This window comes from Elgaria multicarinata, chromosome 1 (assembly GCF_023053635.1).
Source record: "Elgaria multicarinata webbii isolate HBS135686 ecotype San Diego chromosome 1, rElgMul1.1.pri, whole genome shotgun sequence".
Lineage (NCBI taxonomy): Eukaryota > Metazoa > Chordata > Lepidosauria > Squamata > Anguidae > Elgaria > Elgaria multicarinata.
In genome coordinates, this window is record NC_086171.1 from 20,636,891 (window position 1) to 20,656,028 (window position 19,138).

A 19,138-nucleotide genomic window follows, 5' to 3' on the forward strand; every position below is an offset into this window, starting at 1 on the left:
AGAAGTGGAGAAAGTGACAGGTCTCCAACAGGATCTTATCTCAACATGAGTGCTGGGAAAAAGCCCATTCCTCCCACGGATGGTGCAACTTTGCCCAAGCCAGTCAGCGTAGTCATGTTATTCGCGAGGCAATTATAGATGATGACTGATGAAACATTCTTAGTTCATGCTGGGAAATAACCAGTCTATCAGGATGGTATTGTCAAAATTTAGGCGAGAAGTGTGAGCAAATAATTTGAAGCTTGCAATGAAGGAACCTGCTTCCACAGACTTTTCAAAGGGAAGTCCTCAGAATGTCATCTCCAGAGACATGTCAGAGACACACAGATTCGACATTCTTGGGAAAATAGGTGTTGACTACCAAGCAGCTGAATTCTTTCCTGGCTTGTTGAAGTGGTGTCCCATTGCAAGGTCACCCAGACAAAGCCATGAACTATTATTATGTGGACTGACAAATGCAAAGTTGTGGCATCAGTAGAAAGGGCTGCCTACTCTGACAGCACTTAGGCCCCATTCAGACAACACGCTAAACTGTGCTGCTTAACCACAAAATGCTTAAGGGAATGCATTGACCTTAATGCATTCCATTAACCATTTTGTGGTTAAGCAACGTGGTTTAGCGTGTTGTCTGAACCAGGCCATTTTGACATAAGGTGCTGCTGGGAGCTCTACCACTGTCTTCACCCCGTTCCTTCTGCCCTGTACAGAAAAAGGCCCTGAGAGATCAGAGACATCTCAAAACATTTTGCTGCCTCAGGCAAGAAAATCCAGTCGGTGCCCACATTGTACTAAAATATATAATAGCAATAGCTTGTTTATTTATTTATTTACTGCATTTTTATACCATGCAATAGCCAAAGCATACATTCCTTCTGCCTCAAGCTACCTCTTGCCGCCTCTCCGTATGTGTGTGTATGTATGTGTGTGTGTGTGTGTGTGTATGACACACACACACACGTATATTCATGGTATATCACAATTCCTAGTGATTCTTCTAGGATCTGTAGAAGTTAAGCTTGTAAGTGGGTGGTGCTGGTGCATGCTTCTTGCCTCTAGTGTGACTATGGATCGATGCATATGCACGAACACGCTTCATGTGCTTCATAGTCCACCATTTGACATACCGCAGATCTTGAGAGAGTTTGAGCCATGATAGAGTATCGTCTGGCAATTTGGCTCTTCTAGTACACTTTTAACCAAATAAATAAACACCGCCTTGGCTTTCCAATTAGTGGATGGCAGGCTTCTACATAATAAATAAAAACACAGCGCTAGAGATGTTTGAGAAATATTATCTTTGCAAATTTTGATGCACACTGCCCTGATTTGCATCTCCCAGAATAATGTGTGGATCAACCTTTGGATTTTGCACTTTCCCAAATTTTGTGGTGCAGTTCTCCATTCAAAATAACAACAACAACAACAACAATAAAATAAAAAATAACAAAATGCATTTTGAAATGCATTTTAAGGAGAAAATACATTAATACAACATATGTTAAATTGACACAGGCTAGAAATAGACTGATCTGTCCTTCCCTACATACAAAAATAGTATAGAGTCTTCAGCAATATAGCTCCTTCAGTGGTCTTTGTAATGATAACAGATGGGATACATCCACCATGTCCATATATTCACCTCTGAAATGTTTCAGGGTACAGTAGCTGAAAAAACCTGACATTTTGCAATGCTTTAATGATTCCCCAAGCCTGCTGCATGAGGGAAGTGATCACACCTTGCCTAAAGGTAGGGCTGGCGCACTCGTGCAGCTGAAAAAAGGCCTCAACAAGATCAACAGCTCTCTACTTGCTATCTCAGCAGAGGGAGCAGGGATAGTTCACTGTGCTGGAACAAGAAGTCAACTCATCCTCTTCTGTTGGCACAGGGGCCTGGCTCCCATAACCTATGTTCTAATGTTGTTGCAGAGCAGATGAGAAGACAAGGGCCAGATCTACACCAAGCGGGATATAACATTTGAAAACGTTTTGAAAACAGTATGTGGAATGTGTCCTGGCCCGAACAGTTGTCAAAACTGTTATAAACTGTTATAAAGCTGTAGTGTCGATCCTACCAAGGCTATAAATAAAAGAGCTAGAACTGAATGTTTGCTTCAGTCTACTGTGGAAAGTCTCTTGGAATTTTTTAAAAATAGGTTAAGGAAGAGTTCCTTTCTTTTCAATGTAAATGTGCACAATACTTGGTTATCAGAACATTATGTTTCTGAAGAGGCGCAGAAGCCAAACAGCATTGTTCATATTCCTGGTACTCACCGGATTGGATGCCTTTGGTACGACATGTACTGGGATAGGCTGCCAAAGGAGTTCAGGATTCCAGATTTGATCACCAGCCGGGGGGTACATGCCAGCAAGATTTGCTTGGGCACTCATAATGGTTCGATCGGTTTCTGAACTCTTGATCAAAATCTGAAAGGAATAAAGGGTGAGTGTGTCATGACCCAGGCTCTGGACTGGGAAACCTCTTCATGAGAAGGCAGAGAGTGCTTGGGACCATGAGGACCCCGAGACTCGCTTCCTGGAAATTTTTGAGGAATTGTGTGTAGAGATCTTAATGATGAGGAAGACGAATCCCCAGGAACTGTGCTTCTTCCTCATCACTGGGATTTCCCTTCCAATATTCTCAGACTACTTGCCAGAGGTTGCCCAAGTTCCTGACACCCCATATTTGCCAATATGTGAATCCCGTAAGTGGCAACAGCTACTTGAGGTGGCATATGATTAGACACTGGGATGTTTGTTCAATCATGTACAAGCATTCTCAGGTATGGGAATTCTCAGAATTGGATGTTATGATCCATATCTCTATTAATTGTTGGAAGAATCTCTTTCTCTTAAGTTCCAGTACCCACCTCCTCTCGTTCATACGCAGCACTCAGGAAATTTGAGTATCTCTTCTTGATGTACTGTCCAAGTTCATACTGCTGCCGCATTCCAATCTGTGGGAGCAACATGAGAATGATTTAGCCTAGAAACAGAAATCCTGTCATGTAGATTTTCTGGCCCTTGTGGAGAGCCACAGTACAATAGCAAAGAACTGTGATCAACATGGACGGAGCCCAATGATGATCAACTTTCCTTGGAGCTGGGTCCACCATGGCAGATATTCTTAAGCACTAGTTGGGAAGTAGTCCTCTGTTTCCATTTTGAATAGAAACCAAATGTGCAGGATTAAGATGTCTTTCTTTATCTCTTGTATGTTCAGTGGCATATTTGTCTATTCAGATTTCAAACTTTAGTTTTAAATTCATAATGTTAAACCAAACGAATTGTGTTATTTTTCACTCAGCAGAAGCCCTATACCTTACTCATGGTACACACTTATTGCTGCCTGATGTTCTAAAATGTTCAAAACTTTCCCATTATTTTGGGACAAAAGTCCCACAAAATTAGAACTAGATTTTTTTTTTTGGCACAAATTCAGCATTTCAGAAAACAAATGTTTTAATTTTGCAAAAATTTATATTGAATGTTTGGAACGTAACTCGGAGGAACTTAAAAACAATAAAATGGTAAAACATGGGACTTATTTTAAGATAATAATTTAAGGATCAAGTAGCTACATTCACCCTCTGCATTTCCTCAACCCTTTAGATCCTCCATTCCCTTTAAATACATGGTAAATGTAAAAAAACCCAATCAAATCAAATTAGGAGATTAATTTGCATTTCAGAAAACATTAGCGATTCATCCAGAATCCTATCTCAGTTTATTTTCACTCTTAACAAAATATTCATGAAATTGTGTGTGTGTGTGTGTGTGTGGCGTGTGTGTGTGTAATTTTCCCACTCCTAATACAGCTGAAATAAAGAACTGGATCCATATTTATGCTGGATCAATTAATCTGACAGAAGTGAACTTCCCTGCCCACTTTCAATGGCATCTCTTCCAACCCCCCAAAAAATAGTACACAGAGAGTCAGGAGACCCTGCTAAATGGGTTGAGCTGTGATATATATGGGGAAAGGGGGATCCCCAGATATTGAGTGCAGAGGCTTTCTACAAATAGAGCCCTTCATCCCATACCAGATCCCTTCCTCTTGCAGAAAGCAGATCCGAGATCCAACCCAGTGTGTGCAGATGAAACAGCTTATTAAGATGTCGACATTTGGTTCCCATTGCACCATTTTGGTTTCCCCATTGCACAATTTGGGAGTTTTTAAAGCTGAACTCTAGGGGCTGATCTTGATGCTGGCACATTGGCGCTGTGAGCCCCCAAACCCCTGCATTTATGCTCCTTCACGTTATCCCCACGCAAAGGAGCGAGTGCAGGGGGCTGCATGCAAGGAGGAGCGCCTGTGCATTGGGGCGCCCGGGCCTTCTCACATCCCCTTTTCCCCCTTTCCTTTGGAGGAGGTGCTGGTGCCTGTGCATGGAGCGCCCGCACCTCCTTGCTTCCCCTTTTTTAAAAAAACATTTTTAGCTTCTCTCCAAGCCAGAGAAGTAAGGACACATGCCAATGGCCATTCATCTCGCTGGCCCACCCCTCCCACCCCTGTCTGGGCAGATGGCGACCAATCAGGGTTCTGCCTCTGAAGCAGCTCCAGAGCAGATGCCATCATCGCCTTGCTCCAAGTGAAAAAAGTTGGGGGAAGACCCCAACTTTTGAAAATCTGAGCTTCGGAGGAATGCCTCGGGAGGGCTCTGCGATGGTGGCTGCATCGTATAAATGACTTGCCACCACTGCGGATCCACCACGGAGCAAACCCCTCATCAAGACAGGCCCGAGGTGTCTTGGCCATTCAAGCAGTTCAGTTGAAAGTGACTGCATGTCAGCTTCATCCAAGTTCTGAAATTTACAGTTGAATTTCCTATACTGAGAAGCAAACTATACAGCTTAAGTGTAAAAATGAAAATACAATTGTTAGAGAACAATTAGATATTAGTTAGAATAGGTAATACCTTTACTGTTTTTACTTGCACTTCTATGAAAAGCCAACAAACCTTTGTGAGTTGTCCGAATCCCTGTGGCCAGGTGCTTTCGTTGTATAGGCTGTTGGGATAATTTTCAATAGGAGTTCGGTCGCCATGTCGATAAATCTAGTAAACGGGAGTAGACTGTGTTATTCCACATTGTTCTTTTTCTATGTATTACAAACCGTTCAATGCAGCATTTAAGATCCTTACTTTTGAGTAAAACATTAAATATTATAGAAAAGTCAAAATTATCTCAACATGCAAATATAATTTCTCAATTTTGCTAAACATCAGTCATAGGTTATGTTTTTATAGTGTACAGTAGCTTTAAACTGTTGTGAGCCACTCTGAATGATACATGGACCCTAGAAAGGGAGCATATGCATTTTTCTCAATCAATCAGTCAAGCAATCAAATAGGTACATAGGATACAGGCTACCATCATTACACACTTACCTGGGACTAAGATTTCTGAGTAGGATTGCTAGGATTGCACTCTTAATTACTAACAGTCATTACTTGTTCTTCTTAACATGCATTTATTTATTTATTTATTTATTACATTTTTATACCGCCCAATAGCCGAAGCTCTCTGGGCGGTTCACAAAAATTAAAACCACAGTAAAACACCCAACAGTTTAAAACACAATTACGAAATACAGTATAAAAAGCGCAACCAGGATAAAACCACACAGCAAAGTTGATATAGGATTAAAATACAGAGTTAAAACAGTAAAATTTAAATTTAAGTTAAAATTAAGTGTTAAAATACTGAGTGAATAAAAAGGTCTTCAGCTGGCGACGAAAGCAGTACAGTGTAGGCGCCAAGCGGACCTCTCTGGGGAGCTCGTTCCACAACCGGGGTGCCACAGCGGAGAAAGCCCTCCTCCTAATAGCCACCTGCCTCACTTCCTTTGGCAGGGGCTCACGGAGAAGGCCCCCTGTAGATGATCTTAAGGTCCGGGTAGGTACATATGGGAGGAGGCGTTCCTTCAGATAACCTGGCCCCAAACCGTTTAGGGCTTTAAATGTTAATACCAGCACTTTGAATTGGGCCCGGACCTGGACTGGCAGCCAATGAAGTTGTAAAAGGACTGGCGTAATGTGATCTCGCCGGCCAGTCCCTGTTAATAACCTTGCTGCCCTGTTTTGCACCAGTTGAAGTTTCCGGACCGTTTTCAAAGGCAGCCCCACGTATAACGCATTGCAGTAATCCAAACGAGAGGTTATCAGAGCATGGATAACTGTAGCTAAGCTATCTCTGTCCAGATAAGGGCGCAGCTGGTATATCAGCCTGAGCTGATAAAAGGTGCTCTTTGCCACTGAGTTCACCTGTTCCTCAAGTGACAGTTCTGGATCGAAGAGCACCCCCAAACTACGGACCCGATCCTTTAGGGGGAGTGCAACCCCGTCCAGGACAGGGCAAACATCACCTCGCCGGACAGAAGAACCACCCGCTAACAGTACCTCCGTCTTGTCTGGATTGAGTTTCAGTTTATTAGCCCTCATCCAGTCCATTACCGTGCCCAGGCACTGGTTCAGAACAGCCACTGCCTCACCTGGGTTTGATGAAAAGGAAAGGTAGAGCTGGGTATCATCTGCATATTGATGACACCTCAGTCCACATCTCCGGATAACCTCCCCCAGCGGCTTCATGTATATGTTAAACAGCATAGGGGATAAGATAGAGCCCTGTGGAACCCCATGGCTTAGGTGCCACGGCACAGAGCAATAATCCCCCAGCACCACCTTCTGGAATCGGCCATCCAAGTAGGAGCGGAACCACTGCAACGCAGTACCTCCAACTCCCAGCTCAGACAACCTATCCAGAAGGATACCATGGTCGATGGTATCGAAGGCCGCTGAGAGGTCCAGGAGAACCAACAGGGTCGCACTCCCCCTGTCTCTCTCCCGACAGAGGTCATCCCACAGGGCGACCAAGGCAGTTTCCGTTCCAAAACCAGGCCTGAAGCCCGATTGAAATGGATCTAGATAATCCGTTTCATTCAAGAGTGCCTGGAGTTGTCCTGCAACCACCCGCTCAAGCACCTTGCCCAGGAAAGGGATATTAGCCACCGGCCTGTAGTTGTTAACATCTTCCGGGTCCAGATTAGGCTTCTTCAGGAGTGGTCTAATTGCCGCCTCTTTTAAAGAGGCCAGCACCACTCCCTCTCTCAAGGAGGCATTTACAACCTCCTGGACCCAGCCGGCGATCCCCTCCTTATTTGATGTAATGAGCCATTATGAAGAATTAGGCCTTAGCTAGACCTCCCTCTTATCCTGTGACAGAGGAGGGAAGTTCTTACATTGTGTTTAACGCGAGATCCCAACTCAGTTGACTCGTGAGACACGACGACCTCAGAAGAAGAGGCTTCGTGCCCGCCATTTTTTTACTTTTTTTTAAAAAAATATTTTTTTTATTTTTTTCGTACAATACTTAAACATACAGCATTACAATTAAAGAAAACAACATACTACATAAATGTTGAATAAATGTTGAATACATAATATCATATCTACATAACATAATCAAACTTAACATATACGTGCACCCCCCACCTTGGGATCTCATTCCTGATTCCAAAATCTCATACTTTCTTCTGCTGGCGGTTTCCCACTTCCCTTAGAAAACACAAATATTAGGAACTGTTTCCAAATTCCTTCAAAATCATTTGTTTTAGCTATACCTCTTCTCAATTTAATATTACAAGTCAATTTGTCATTAATAGCTATATCCCAAACTTCTTTATACCATTCTTCAATATAATAATCCCCTTGAATCTTCCAGTTCCTAGCTACAATCAATCGTGCCGCAGTCAGCAAATTCGATATCAATTCCTTAATTTCTTTTTTACATTTTAAATCTTCAAATAGTGACAGTAATGCAACTTTTGGTGTTCGTTCTATCTTCATTCCCACTATTTCTTCAATCTCTTCTTCATTTTTTACTTTTAAAGCGATAGCAGCGCATGAACGCTCGTACGCTAAAGGTAAGTCTTTTTTTAATTTAAATTATTTTCCCTGCTCCCCCCACCCTGTGTGCGGCTCCCGGTGAAGAATCGCGCGGAGCCGGGTCAACCGGCGGCACCCACCCACATGTTCCCTGGTCTTGGGCTCAGCCCAGGACCATGGAAAAACCGGGGCCAAAGCCAAGGGCTATATCCCGGGGCAAGGGAGGGATGATCCCTCCCTGATCCCAGGATCCCCTGTTCATTCCAGGATAAAGCCCCGTCTAGCTATGGGCTCTGTTTCTAATTTAAAAGTGGAACTCCAACAAGGGACTTCATACATATGTTCTAGCACTGAACTACGAGGTCTTCCCGTAGTTCTAGGCCAGGATGAATGTCTGCAGGAAGGCTCTCCAGGCCTAGCCAGCATAACCAATGGTGACAGATGATACTAGCCCTGATGGTTGGGTGCTATCTCCAGTATCCGAGGCAATAAGCCTGTGTGCACCAGTTGCTGGGGAACATGGGTGGGAGGGTGTTGTTCCACCATGTCCCGCTCGTTCATCCCTGGCTGATGGCTGGTTGGCCACTGTGTGAACAGAGTGCTGGACTAGATGGACCCTCGGTCTGATCCAGCACGGCACTTCTTATGTTCTTATGGAAGATGCAGTCCTCACATTCCCCATACCTCTTCTAAGCCAACAGAATGTTCTTCATTCATGAAAGAAAGATGGTTGCCTAAGCAAGCTCAATTATAACTCTAGATCTTGTAAAAACACAGTAGTTCAAAAGTCACCTGGATTTTGATGGTATCTACTTTCTAATTTATAAAGCAGAGTACAAAGCCTCACAGTGAAAATACAAGACTGGACAAACTGAAGAGCTTCTTTAACCTTCCAGGAAGAAGGAGACCTGTTGCAAACTCTCAACTTGTATGACTAGATTATATCTGAAACCTTTGGAGAGCTGTACATAAAGGTCTTCATCTTGAAGACCCGACTAACCCTCCAAACACATTAACTTGAAACCCTTCCCTTCCCTTTACTTACTAGAATCACAAACTTCAGCTCCCGTCCTGAGGCAGACTGGAGGAGGAGAAAGAAGAGGAGGCTAAGCAGGGAGAAGTACAACGCCTTGGAGCTTCTTGTGAGACTTGTTTCTCCCATCCTGGCTGCAGAGATGCAAACACTTTGTCACGCGTGCCTGTGCTTTTTAAAGAACTCAAGGGGCGGGTACTACCTTTCATATAGGAAGTGGCAATTAGGTGTCAACAGATCTATTTCTTAATCCAGCATCTCTTAATGCACTTGTGGTGTGGAGCACAGAAAATGAGAGATACAACGTAGTTGTGGGGAGACCTTTTTCTAGTTCTCTCTTTGAAGGGCTGCCAGTTCTTTATTGGGAGGAGTGTCCTGTCCAACTGCAGTTTAAAGACAAAGAACCATCAGAAGTGTTGCCCAACACCAGTTAGCACCTGGACAGCAGACTGAACAGGCAGGCACACAGGTCACCTGTTCACAGTCTTCCACACTATTGTGTGATGCATTTTATGCAAATTCTATGCAAGTCACTGTTCTTTTCTTAGTGATTCATAAGTGGCCATCTATGCAAAGAGGGAGATAAAGAGTTTCTGCACATGAGGGATTTATTGCACACTTGTGATTGGTCACTTACAAAGGTTTTTGGGTCCTTTTCATGATGCTGTCAACATCCGATGCCTCTCCCATCATTTTCAAGCAGAAATCCACCATTTTTAAAATCCCCAAATGCAGTAATAAATAGAAAATGTGCTTTAAAGCTGCACTGTCTGCTGGCTGGTAAAACTGAAACATATGGGAAGGAACTGGCAAAAACAGGGAGAGGGGAAGCATGTATGTTGTGCCAATCCACAAACCCGCAAAGACTCCGGAAGTCCAAGCCCCCGTAAAGCTGCAGGAGATTTGCAACACTTGGAGAAGATCAAAGGTGGGGTGTTACCAGGCTTGCTACAACTGCCTTGTGCAGGGGCAGCCATCTTGAGGTGGGAACTTGGCAGCTATTGAAGGATGGATGTCCTGCTTCCCAACTCAGTTCCCAATTGTTTGGCATCCACCATCCATTCCCGTCTGTGGCAATGTGAGTTAAACTGCTCTCTTCCTTTGTACCCAAACTGGCTGAGCAAACAGTCCCCCCCCCCCTGTCTGTTCTGCATTACACAGCTGGGACGTGCCCCTCCTTGGGGGAGGGGTGCTTGGCATAATTTACTCAGTCATAAATAGATCACAGGTGGCAGGTTTGGTGCAGGTAAAGGAGGAAAGAGAGACAAGGAATGTTGGTGAGCATCCAGAGATATCAGGTGAAGAATCGAAGAGGCTTCCTGCTTCTTGAGATTTCTGGGCTCAGGGGGAATATGGATTAGAATTCCTTTGAGACAGTCACTCACCCAAATCTAGGCCTGGGAGGGCCTCTCCTGGCACAGCATTTGATGTGTGGGATGGGAGGAACCCGGAAGGGTACTTGGAACTCTTTCTGATTATTAAGGCGGGGTTTTCTAAATGTAGGAATGACATTGCAGGAGACAGCATCTACCTACATGGTCCCAAACATGTAAATATTCATACTGGCATATAAACATGGACTCAAGTCAGTTTTAGAGCAAACCAGATAATGTAATCCGAAACTATAATCCAGAGTTCATCAGGGAAATGATACTACTCACAATTTTATTCTACAACGCAGTCATAACAAGTCCATTTTAGTCCAATTGTTTTGCTCAAAAGACTATCAGCCATGACAATACAGCTCACAAGAGGGGACAATGCCCAGACAAAGTTGGGTCTTGGTAACCTAAAGTACACCAAAATGCAATAAATCAATTGAGATAAGTAAACTTTAACTTTATCTCTACAGGCTAAACACATACAGGCATCATACCATGCAAGGAAGCATATTCGAAGTGTACAATCATGTCATTCAGTACCGAAAGAGAGCCAGTATAGTGTAGTGTTGGACTGGGATTTGGGAGATCCGGGTTCTAGTCCCCACTCAGCCATGGAAGTTCACTCAGCCCAACCTCACAGGGTTGTTGTTGTGAAGATAAAAATGGAGAGGTGAAGGACACTGGAGATAGCAAATAGCTGTTAGGACTAGTTAGCCATATGCCAAAGGGTTAACCTAAATATGAAGAAGATCACCCAGGAAGCTTCCCTTTCAGGAACCTATAGGTCATTTCCTAGTGACGTTGCTTAATGACACCATACTAATTTTTAGTTTGTGGTTATTTTGTGGGCATATTTTTGTGGTTAAAATACTATGTTTGTGACATGGTTCATGACAAGCTGTATAAATGCCCTTGCCAGGATCAGTTTGAAAAGCAGACGCCTCCCTATAGCCTGGAACAAAGGTCATTGTCCCAGTTTTCATGACTTGTTTACTGAAGTCCCAAGCCATCTTCAGTCTCATGTCTGTGTACATTCAGCAACACTCTGGGACGCTTTTGTACATGGTTTTGAAAAGAAGATGCCTTGGGATATTTTAGTACTGTCACACAGCTATCAGTCCTGGAACCAGAACCCCACAAATTGGTGTCGAACTGCCCCATGTGAATATCCCCAAGTCAAAGTACTATTGCCCACCTGGGGCAAAGAGGCCACTTGGTGCCTCTCTTTGAGTCTGGGAGGGGGCTAACCATGAAGGTTCAGGTTCACGGTTGTCTTCCACTGAGGGCCAAGGATTCCTCTGATCTGCACCCAGGTCGCCATACACAGGCAGCTCCTCTGTGATGCCTGGCTTAGGAAGCTTCCAATCCTCCTTTAAAGAGGGGTCCTTCAGGATGGGCATGGCACTTTGTTAGTGAGGCTCCACTGTGTCGTGTTTCTCAGAAAACTCTTGCTTTCGATGGGAGGCAAATGACGAGGCTTTCTAAGTAATCCACAAAGTTTTTATTAAGCAACCTCTTCTACCTGAAGAGAGCCCAACCTCTTGGAAACGTCCCCCTAGGCAAAACTATGCAAACTAAGCAAGGCAATTGTCTGCTCAAGATGAATAGGAAGCCACCTCCCAAACGCCCGTAACTTCAGAGAGCTTGGTGCGGAGGCAGGTTCTGGTGTAATCAAAACGACTTTCTCACGCCTTCCTTCCGCCCCCTGCGTTTGAGCTTCTGGCAGACCCTATCATCAGCTAGCTTGTCGGGACGTTCACCTCTGGAAGAAAGCTCACTTCCCACTGAGTGTGTAGGATTTGGCTTTGAGGAGATAAGCTCTGGAGAGGGCTGACTCTCAGCTGGAGAATCGCCCGTGAGAGCTTCCTCCCCCACTGGTACAGGCTGGCTGGTGTCTAGCACTGCATCTTTTAGTTCTGAATCCGATTGACTGATTACCTGAAACATCTTCTCCCAAAACAGGGGCAGCAGGGTTAGACATGACACCCTGTGGGCATCATCAGACGAGAGTTTTATTGCACCCTGGGCACTCACGGATTTTCGCGGGTCCTATTCACATCGTATTCTGGTCCCATGTGCCTCCTGCCCCTTCTAGCCTTTTTTGCATGACAAAAAAAGATCCCGGTAAATCCAAATTATTTTTGAGATGGAACTTGCCGCTTTCTTCTGCTGTGTGCAGGAGAAGAAGCACAATCAAAATGGCCCACTGAATGGGCCACATGTACATTGCTTACTTCCTCTTTCAAAAGATGAAGTAATGAGAGGCAAAAGCGCAGGCGGAGAAGCGACGGTAAGGAAATGTGATTTCCCCCCATGTGATGACACCCTGTGATTGGCTTCTTGGGTCATGACTCCTGGCTCTTGCTAAATTGCTGCCTATGGCCGAATGCTTAAGCACAGAACAAATATTACAAGAAACCTGGGCTGTTGCTGAAAAATGTTGAGTCTCACCAGTTCCGTTACATCTCGTACAACTTATCCTGTGTCCCTTGCAGAGATTTGGGCTGGTTTGTCAACAGTATATGTAGGACACACAGCTTTACCTCTCAGTTCTTTCTGGTGATCCCAGGGAGGCACTGAAAACCCTTAACAAATGTCTGGAAGCTGTTTTGGGTTGGATCTTGACCAAAAAGTGGAACTAATCCAGGCAAAATGGAGGTAGTGTTTAGTTGGGAAGACCACCAATTTAGATAGAGGGGGGTGGTTTTTTAGAATGATTTTTATTGATTTTTCCATTTCAGCATACAGCACAGCATACAATTCAATCACTCTGATATTTTTCTTGTACAGATACATAGGTCAGTGTAATCTTGTCTTTTTAGCTTTATTACTATTCAACTGAATTTTAATCTTTGTAAACTCTTTAACTATAACAACAACTAGACTGACATTGTATATTCATTGTAATTCTAAATGGGGTTTTACTCCTCCTGAAGAACCAGATTTGCAGCTTGGGGGTTCTTGTGGATCCAGCATTGTCTATAGGGGTGTAGGTAGCAGCAATATATAAAAGTGCCTTTCACTTGCTTTGGCTAGCTGTGACCCTATCTGGAACTCAAAGTTCTTCTTACTTTGGTGATGACACACACTAGTCATTCCCTGACTAGACAACTGTAATGCTCTCTACATAGGGTTGCCTTTGAAGGTAGTTCAGGAACTTGCAGGGCCAGGCAGCTAGAGCATACAATTAGGGTGACCATATGGAAATGAGGACAGGGCTCCTGTATCTTTAACAGCTGCATAGAAAAGGAAATTTCAGCTGGTGTCATTTGTATGCATGCAGCACCTGGCGAAATTCCCTCTTCATCACAACAGTTAAAGCTGCAGGAGCCCTGCCCTCTTGACGAGATACAAAAAAGGGTAGGGCTCCTGCAGCTTTAACTGTTGTTATGAAGAGGAATTTTTACCAGGTGCTGCATGCATACAAATGACACCTGCTGAAATTCCCTTTTCAATACAACGGTTAAAGATACAGGAGCCCTGTCCTCATTTCCATATGGTCACCCTAATACAATACCAATTTTGCTTTGGCTATACTAGTTAGCTATTTGATTTTGAATCTAATTCAAAATGCTGGTTTTAACCTTTAAGGCTGCAATCTCATACCCACTTAGCTGGGACTAAGACCTGTTGAACTCAACTAATTTAACTAAAGCGACATGTATAGGATTGAGCTGCAAAGCCCTTTGAGGCTTTAGCTGGTTTGGGGCCAGATTACTTGAAGAGCTGCTTGGCTCTCCTAATTTTTTAAGCAACTAAGGGCCTTGCTAGACCTACCTGAAAATCTGGTGGGGAGTTGGGGCGACGGCGCGCTGCAACTAGCGCGCGCCGTCACCCTTTTCTAGACGTCAACACGTGACGGGGCAAGGGAAAGCCCCGTCGCGTGCTCCGGCTTTTCTGCATTTAAAGGGCCATGTGTGCAGGAGTGCACCGCCGGAAAAGGTAAGTGTTTTTTTTTTTAAAAAAATAAAGGCTCCCCCGCTCCCCCTGCCCCTGATGCCCCCCACAATGCCTGATGGCCCCCCTGGCTGCTCGCTCGGCTGTCGTCGTCCCCTCCCCGATGCCCTGTCCCCCGTCCTTCTTCCCCCTCCTCAATTCCCTGTCCCTCGTCCTTCTTCCCCCCTCCCTGATGCCCTGTCCCCTGTCCTTCTTCCCCCATCCCCCGTCTGCCATGTCCGTGCCCTGTTCCCCATCCTTCTTCCCCCATCCCCCGTCTGCCATGTCCGTGCCCTGTCCCCCGTCCTTCTTCCCACCCTCTCTCCTGCCAGGTCCGGCCTTTCCCCCGGCCCCTATCTCCCCCCCCCCGTGATTCCCCCCCCAGCCCGATGGGCACAGCGCTCCTATGAGCCCTTTGCCCAGTCCGTGGCTTTTCCCAGCTACTTGTGAGCGAGCAGCCAGGAAAAGCCACAGACCCTGCTAGACTTTCTGCAGCCCCGGCCTGAGGCCGGGGCTGCGGAAAAGCCGGGCCATAAGCGAATCCGCTTATCCCGGCTTAAGGGAGGCGTTAGCCCGGCCTGACCCCGGAATCCCCTGTGCGTCATCTGGATGCACAGGAGGGAGACTGGGCCTCACACCGTGCTAACGCCTCATCTAGCAACAGCCTTAGTGTGCAATCCTATGCATATTTAGGCAGTATTCCCCAAAAGGCCTGCAACTCCCAGCATTCCCCAGCCAGCTATGGCTGACAGGGAATGCTAGGAATTCTGGGACATTTTTCTATCTAAACATGCATAAAATTGCACCCTTAAATGTGAAATTTAATTTTTCCAGGGTGGCATGTCCCCCTTCATTCATGGCTCTTATGCCAAGTCCTCTGCCCTGTCCAAAAATCTTTGAATTTTTGGAATGATCTGAACTTCGAAGATAGGCTTGATGGTGTTGTATTAGGGTGATCATATGGAAAGGAGGACAGGGCTCCTGTATTTTTCACAGTTGCATAGGAAAGGGAATTTCAGCAGGGCTGGATCTACATTATTGCTTTAAAGCGCTTTATAACAGTTTTATAGCGCTTTAAAGCAGTTAAAGCGCTTTATAACTGTTATAAAGCGCTTTAAAGCAGTAGTGTAGATCCGGCCCAGGTGTCATTCATAGGCATGCAGCACCTGGTGAAATTCCCTCTTCATCCCAACGGCTAAAGCTGCAGGAGCCCTGCCCTCTTTTGTATCTGGTCACTCAGCTTTAGCTGTTGGGATGAAGAGGGAATTTCACCAGGTGCTGCATGCCTACGAATGACACCTGCTGAAATTCCCTTTCCTATACAACTCTTAAAGATACAGGAGCCCTGTCCTCCTTTCCATATGGTCACCCTAAAGTTATATAGAAATCTTTGCATGCTGCTCTGAAATGACAATTCTCCAGAGAACATGCTGCTCTGAAATGACAATTCTCCATAGACCAACTCTGGTGCTGTTCTTCCTGGTCTGTTCATGGAGCCTTCCTAATTTCTAGCATAGCACAAACAAGTAATGGCTAACTTAACAAGCAGAAAATTTGGGGCACAGTCCGGCCTCACCATATAACTCACCTGGGAACGAGGAAGTCAAGTAAAGGAAACATTTTCCTTCCACAAGGCATTGCAGCTGCTTTTCAAGACTGTGACTCAGAATGCACTGAGATTTGATTTGACTAAATACCCAGCCTGATTCTTATCTAAGTCCTTGCAAAACTCTTCCTGCTTTGGAAACAACTTAATTGCCTCATATTTTAAAATACAGTTTGTTTGTTTGTTTGTTTGTTTGTTTGATTGATTTTAGCTCTGAATTAGATTCCTTGAGTGGATCTACACATAAGTGAATAAACGTCTTATAAACGTTTTTAATTGCGTTTTCTGTCTTATCCCGCCACATGACGCTTGGTTTTTATTGTTTTATCACTTACTGATCCTGTTGTTATATTTTCTGATCTTACCCATATAAGTAGCTGTATTTTCTGTAATGTGGCCGATTGTGTCAGTAAGAAACATTCCATTATTTTCAAATGCTGTCCCTTAGCCAATCACCTTCCTCGGGGGTGTTTCCTGTGTTTCCCACGTTTTAACTCTTTCTTGCCTTGTGTTCCTCTTCGTAGCCACAACTTCCCTTCCCCTTTCCATGATCTGCATGTGATGTAAACAGTTGAAATCAATGGGATTTGCTTTACAGTAAATCCCCTAACCCTGCTGGAGGCTCCCTTTGTCCCTCCCTTCCTCTCGGAGGAGGGGCAATGGAAGAAAACAGGAAGTGGGAGGAACAAACGGTGGGGGATTTGAGGAAAAAACTATTAAAATATATTGTGTGGCCCAGATCAGCGCATATCTACAGACAAGACAACGGAAAGAAACGTTTTAATAAATGCCTGGGGACATATAAAATCGTAATGAAACAATACGTTTAATGACTCAAAAACCGACATTTTATATATGTATGTAGATCCAGCCCTTGGCTTCAGATGAAAAAGGAAGTAATATTGAGACTCGTTGAGATAAGAAAGGGGGAACCAATGCAATGCACAGAGATGTAGTGTAACCCAGGAGTTTAAAGCATGGGCAGCTGAGCCCAGAAATCCACCATTCAAATCTCAGCTTACCCCAGAACTAGGTGGCCTTAGGCCAGCCTTGCCCAACCTGGTGCCCTCCAGATGTTTTGGACTATAACTCTCAGAATTCCTGACCATTGGACATGGGTCCATCTTGAGGGCATGCCTTAAACATACTCAGCCTCAGGCAGAGAGAGAGAGAGAGAGAGAGAGAGAGAGTTGCAGAGCTGGCCCTACCATTAGGCAGAGTGAGCAAGGAAATATTACAGCAAATGATAAACTTTAGGATGATTATTTATTTATTTACAACATTTATATGCACATCCAAATAGATTTCGGAGTGGTGCATTTGGAAATGATGGACTTGGGAGTGGTGGATTTCCATATAGCTAGGATTTAGTTTCAATTTATTGGCCCTCATTCAGTCCATCAGTGAGTCTAGGCACTGATCTAGGACTTGCACAGCCCCACCTGATTCAGAGGTCAAAGGGAGGTAGAACCGTGTGTGATCAGCATACTTTGGGCATTTAACTCAGGCCTTAGCTAGACCTAAGGTTTATCCCGGGATCATCCCGGGGTCATCCCTGTGCATCTAAATGACACACAGGAGATCCTGGGAGCAGGCAGGGACGACCCCGAGACGATCCTGGGATAAACCTTAGGTCTAGTAAGGCCTCAGTTCCTCCTAATGACAGCTCCCGGCAGTTTCATATACATTTTAAATAACCTTGGGGAAATGATTGTACTCTGCAGAACCTCAATTGTTGAGGGGCCAGGGAATAGTCACCCAATGTTGTTCCTTGAAATCAGCCCCACAGATAAGACTGAAACCACTTTAACACAGTGCCTCCAATGCCCAGGCCACAGAGTATATCCAGGAAGATATTTATTTATTTAATTATTTATTTATTACATTTTTATACCGCCCAATAGCCGAAGCTCTCTGGGCGGTTCACAAAAATTAAAACCATCATAAAACAACCAACAAGTTAAAAACACAAATACAAAATACAATATAAAAAGCACAACCAGGATAAAACCACGCAGCGAAATTGATATAAGGTTAAAATACAGAGTTAAAACAGTATAATTTAAATTAAAATTAAAATTAAGTGTTAAAATACTGAGTGAATAAAAAGGTCTTCAGCTGGAGTACAGTGTAGGCGCCAGGCGGACCTCTCTGGGGAGCTCATTCCACAACTGGGGTGCCACAGCGGAGAAAGCCCTCCTCCTAGTAGCCACTTGCCTCACTTCCTTTGGCAGGGGCTCACGGAGAAGGGCCCCTGTAGATGATCTTATGGTCCGTGTAGGTACATATGGGAGGAGGCGTTCCTTCAAATAACCTGGCCCCAAACCATTTAGGGCTTTAAATGTCAATACCAGCACTTTGAATCGGGCCCGGACCTGGACTGGCAGCCAATGAAGTTGTAAAAGGACTGGCGTAATGTGATCTCGCCAGCCAGTCCCTGTTAGTAAACGGGCTGCCCTGTTTTGTACCAGCTGAAGCTTCCGGACCGTTTTCAAAGGCAGCCCCACGTATAATGCATTGCAGTAATCCAAACGAGAGGTTATCAGAGCATGGATAACTGTAGCTAGGCTATCTCTGTCCAGATAAGGGCGCAGTTGGTATATCAGCCTAAGCTGATAAAAGGTGCTCTTTGCCACTGAGTTCACCTGTGCCTCAAGTGACAGTTCTGGATCCAAGAGCACCCCCAAACTACGGCCCGATCCTTTAGGGAGAGTGCAACCCCATCCAGGATAATAACCATAAGATACCATGAGATACCTTGGCCAATGTTATCAGAATCCGATGAGAGATTGAGGAGAATAATGGGGCCACACTCCCCTTGTCTGCTTCTGGATAAAGGTCACCCATCAGGGCCACCAAGGCTAATTCAGACCTATAACAAGGTTGAAACCAAAACTAGAATGGGTCTAGATAATAAGATACCTGTAGTTGCTCCACCATTAATTTGCCAGTAATTCTCAAACTTCTGGGAATGGAATAAGTAAGAATCAGACATGCAGGAACATGTAGTTGAAATAAAAGAAGAGGATGAATTGAAAACTGTATTCTTGTTACCAGTGTGTTTACTCAGGTTGTTATTGTAGATTGTTTTTATTTGTGTTGCAGAGGGAGAGGCAGGTAACAAATTATTATTATTATTATTATTATTATTATTATTATTATTATTATTATTATTATTATTATATTTCCTGTCTCTCCCTCTGCTGCAGACAGGATCGTATTCTTGGGCCAAAATACATGCAGTCGTGGCTCCATATTTAACATTGGATTCTCTGCTACGTCTCCATCTAGATGCAGA

The 19,138-nt window shown here is 44.4% G+C and overlaps 1 protein-coding gene across 1 annotated transcript in view; it reads right to left on the reverse strand.

Annotated features, from left to right (window-relative positions):
* LOC134397773 (prostatic acid phosphatase-like) overlaps positions 1-9,118 on the reverse strand; it is a 31,359-nt gene extending 22,241 nt beyond the window's left edge. The window contains exons 1-4 of the mRNA XM_063124729.1: positions 8,929-9,118; positions 4,959-5,054; positions 2,868-2,954; positions 2,272-2,424 (exon numbers count right to left, since the gene is read on the reverse strand). Coding sequence (XP_062980799.1) covers positions 2,272-2,424; positions 2,868-2,954; positions 4,959-5,054; positions 8,929-9,045 — 453 coding nt within the window. The 5' untranslated portion in view covers positions 9,046-9,118. The remainder of the gene's footprint in view (positions 1-2,271; positions 2,425-2,867; positions 2,955-4,958; positions 5,055-8,928) is intronic.
* Between the last annotated feature and the right edge of the window lie 10,020 nt (positions 9,119-19,138).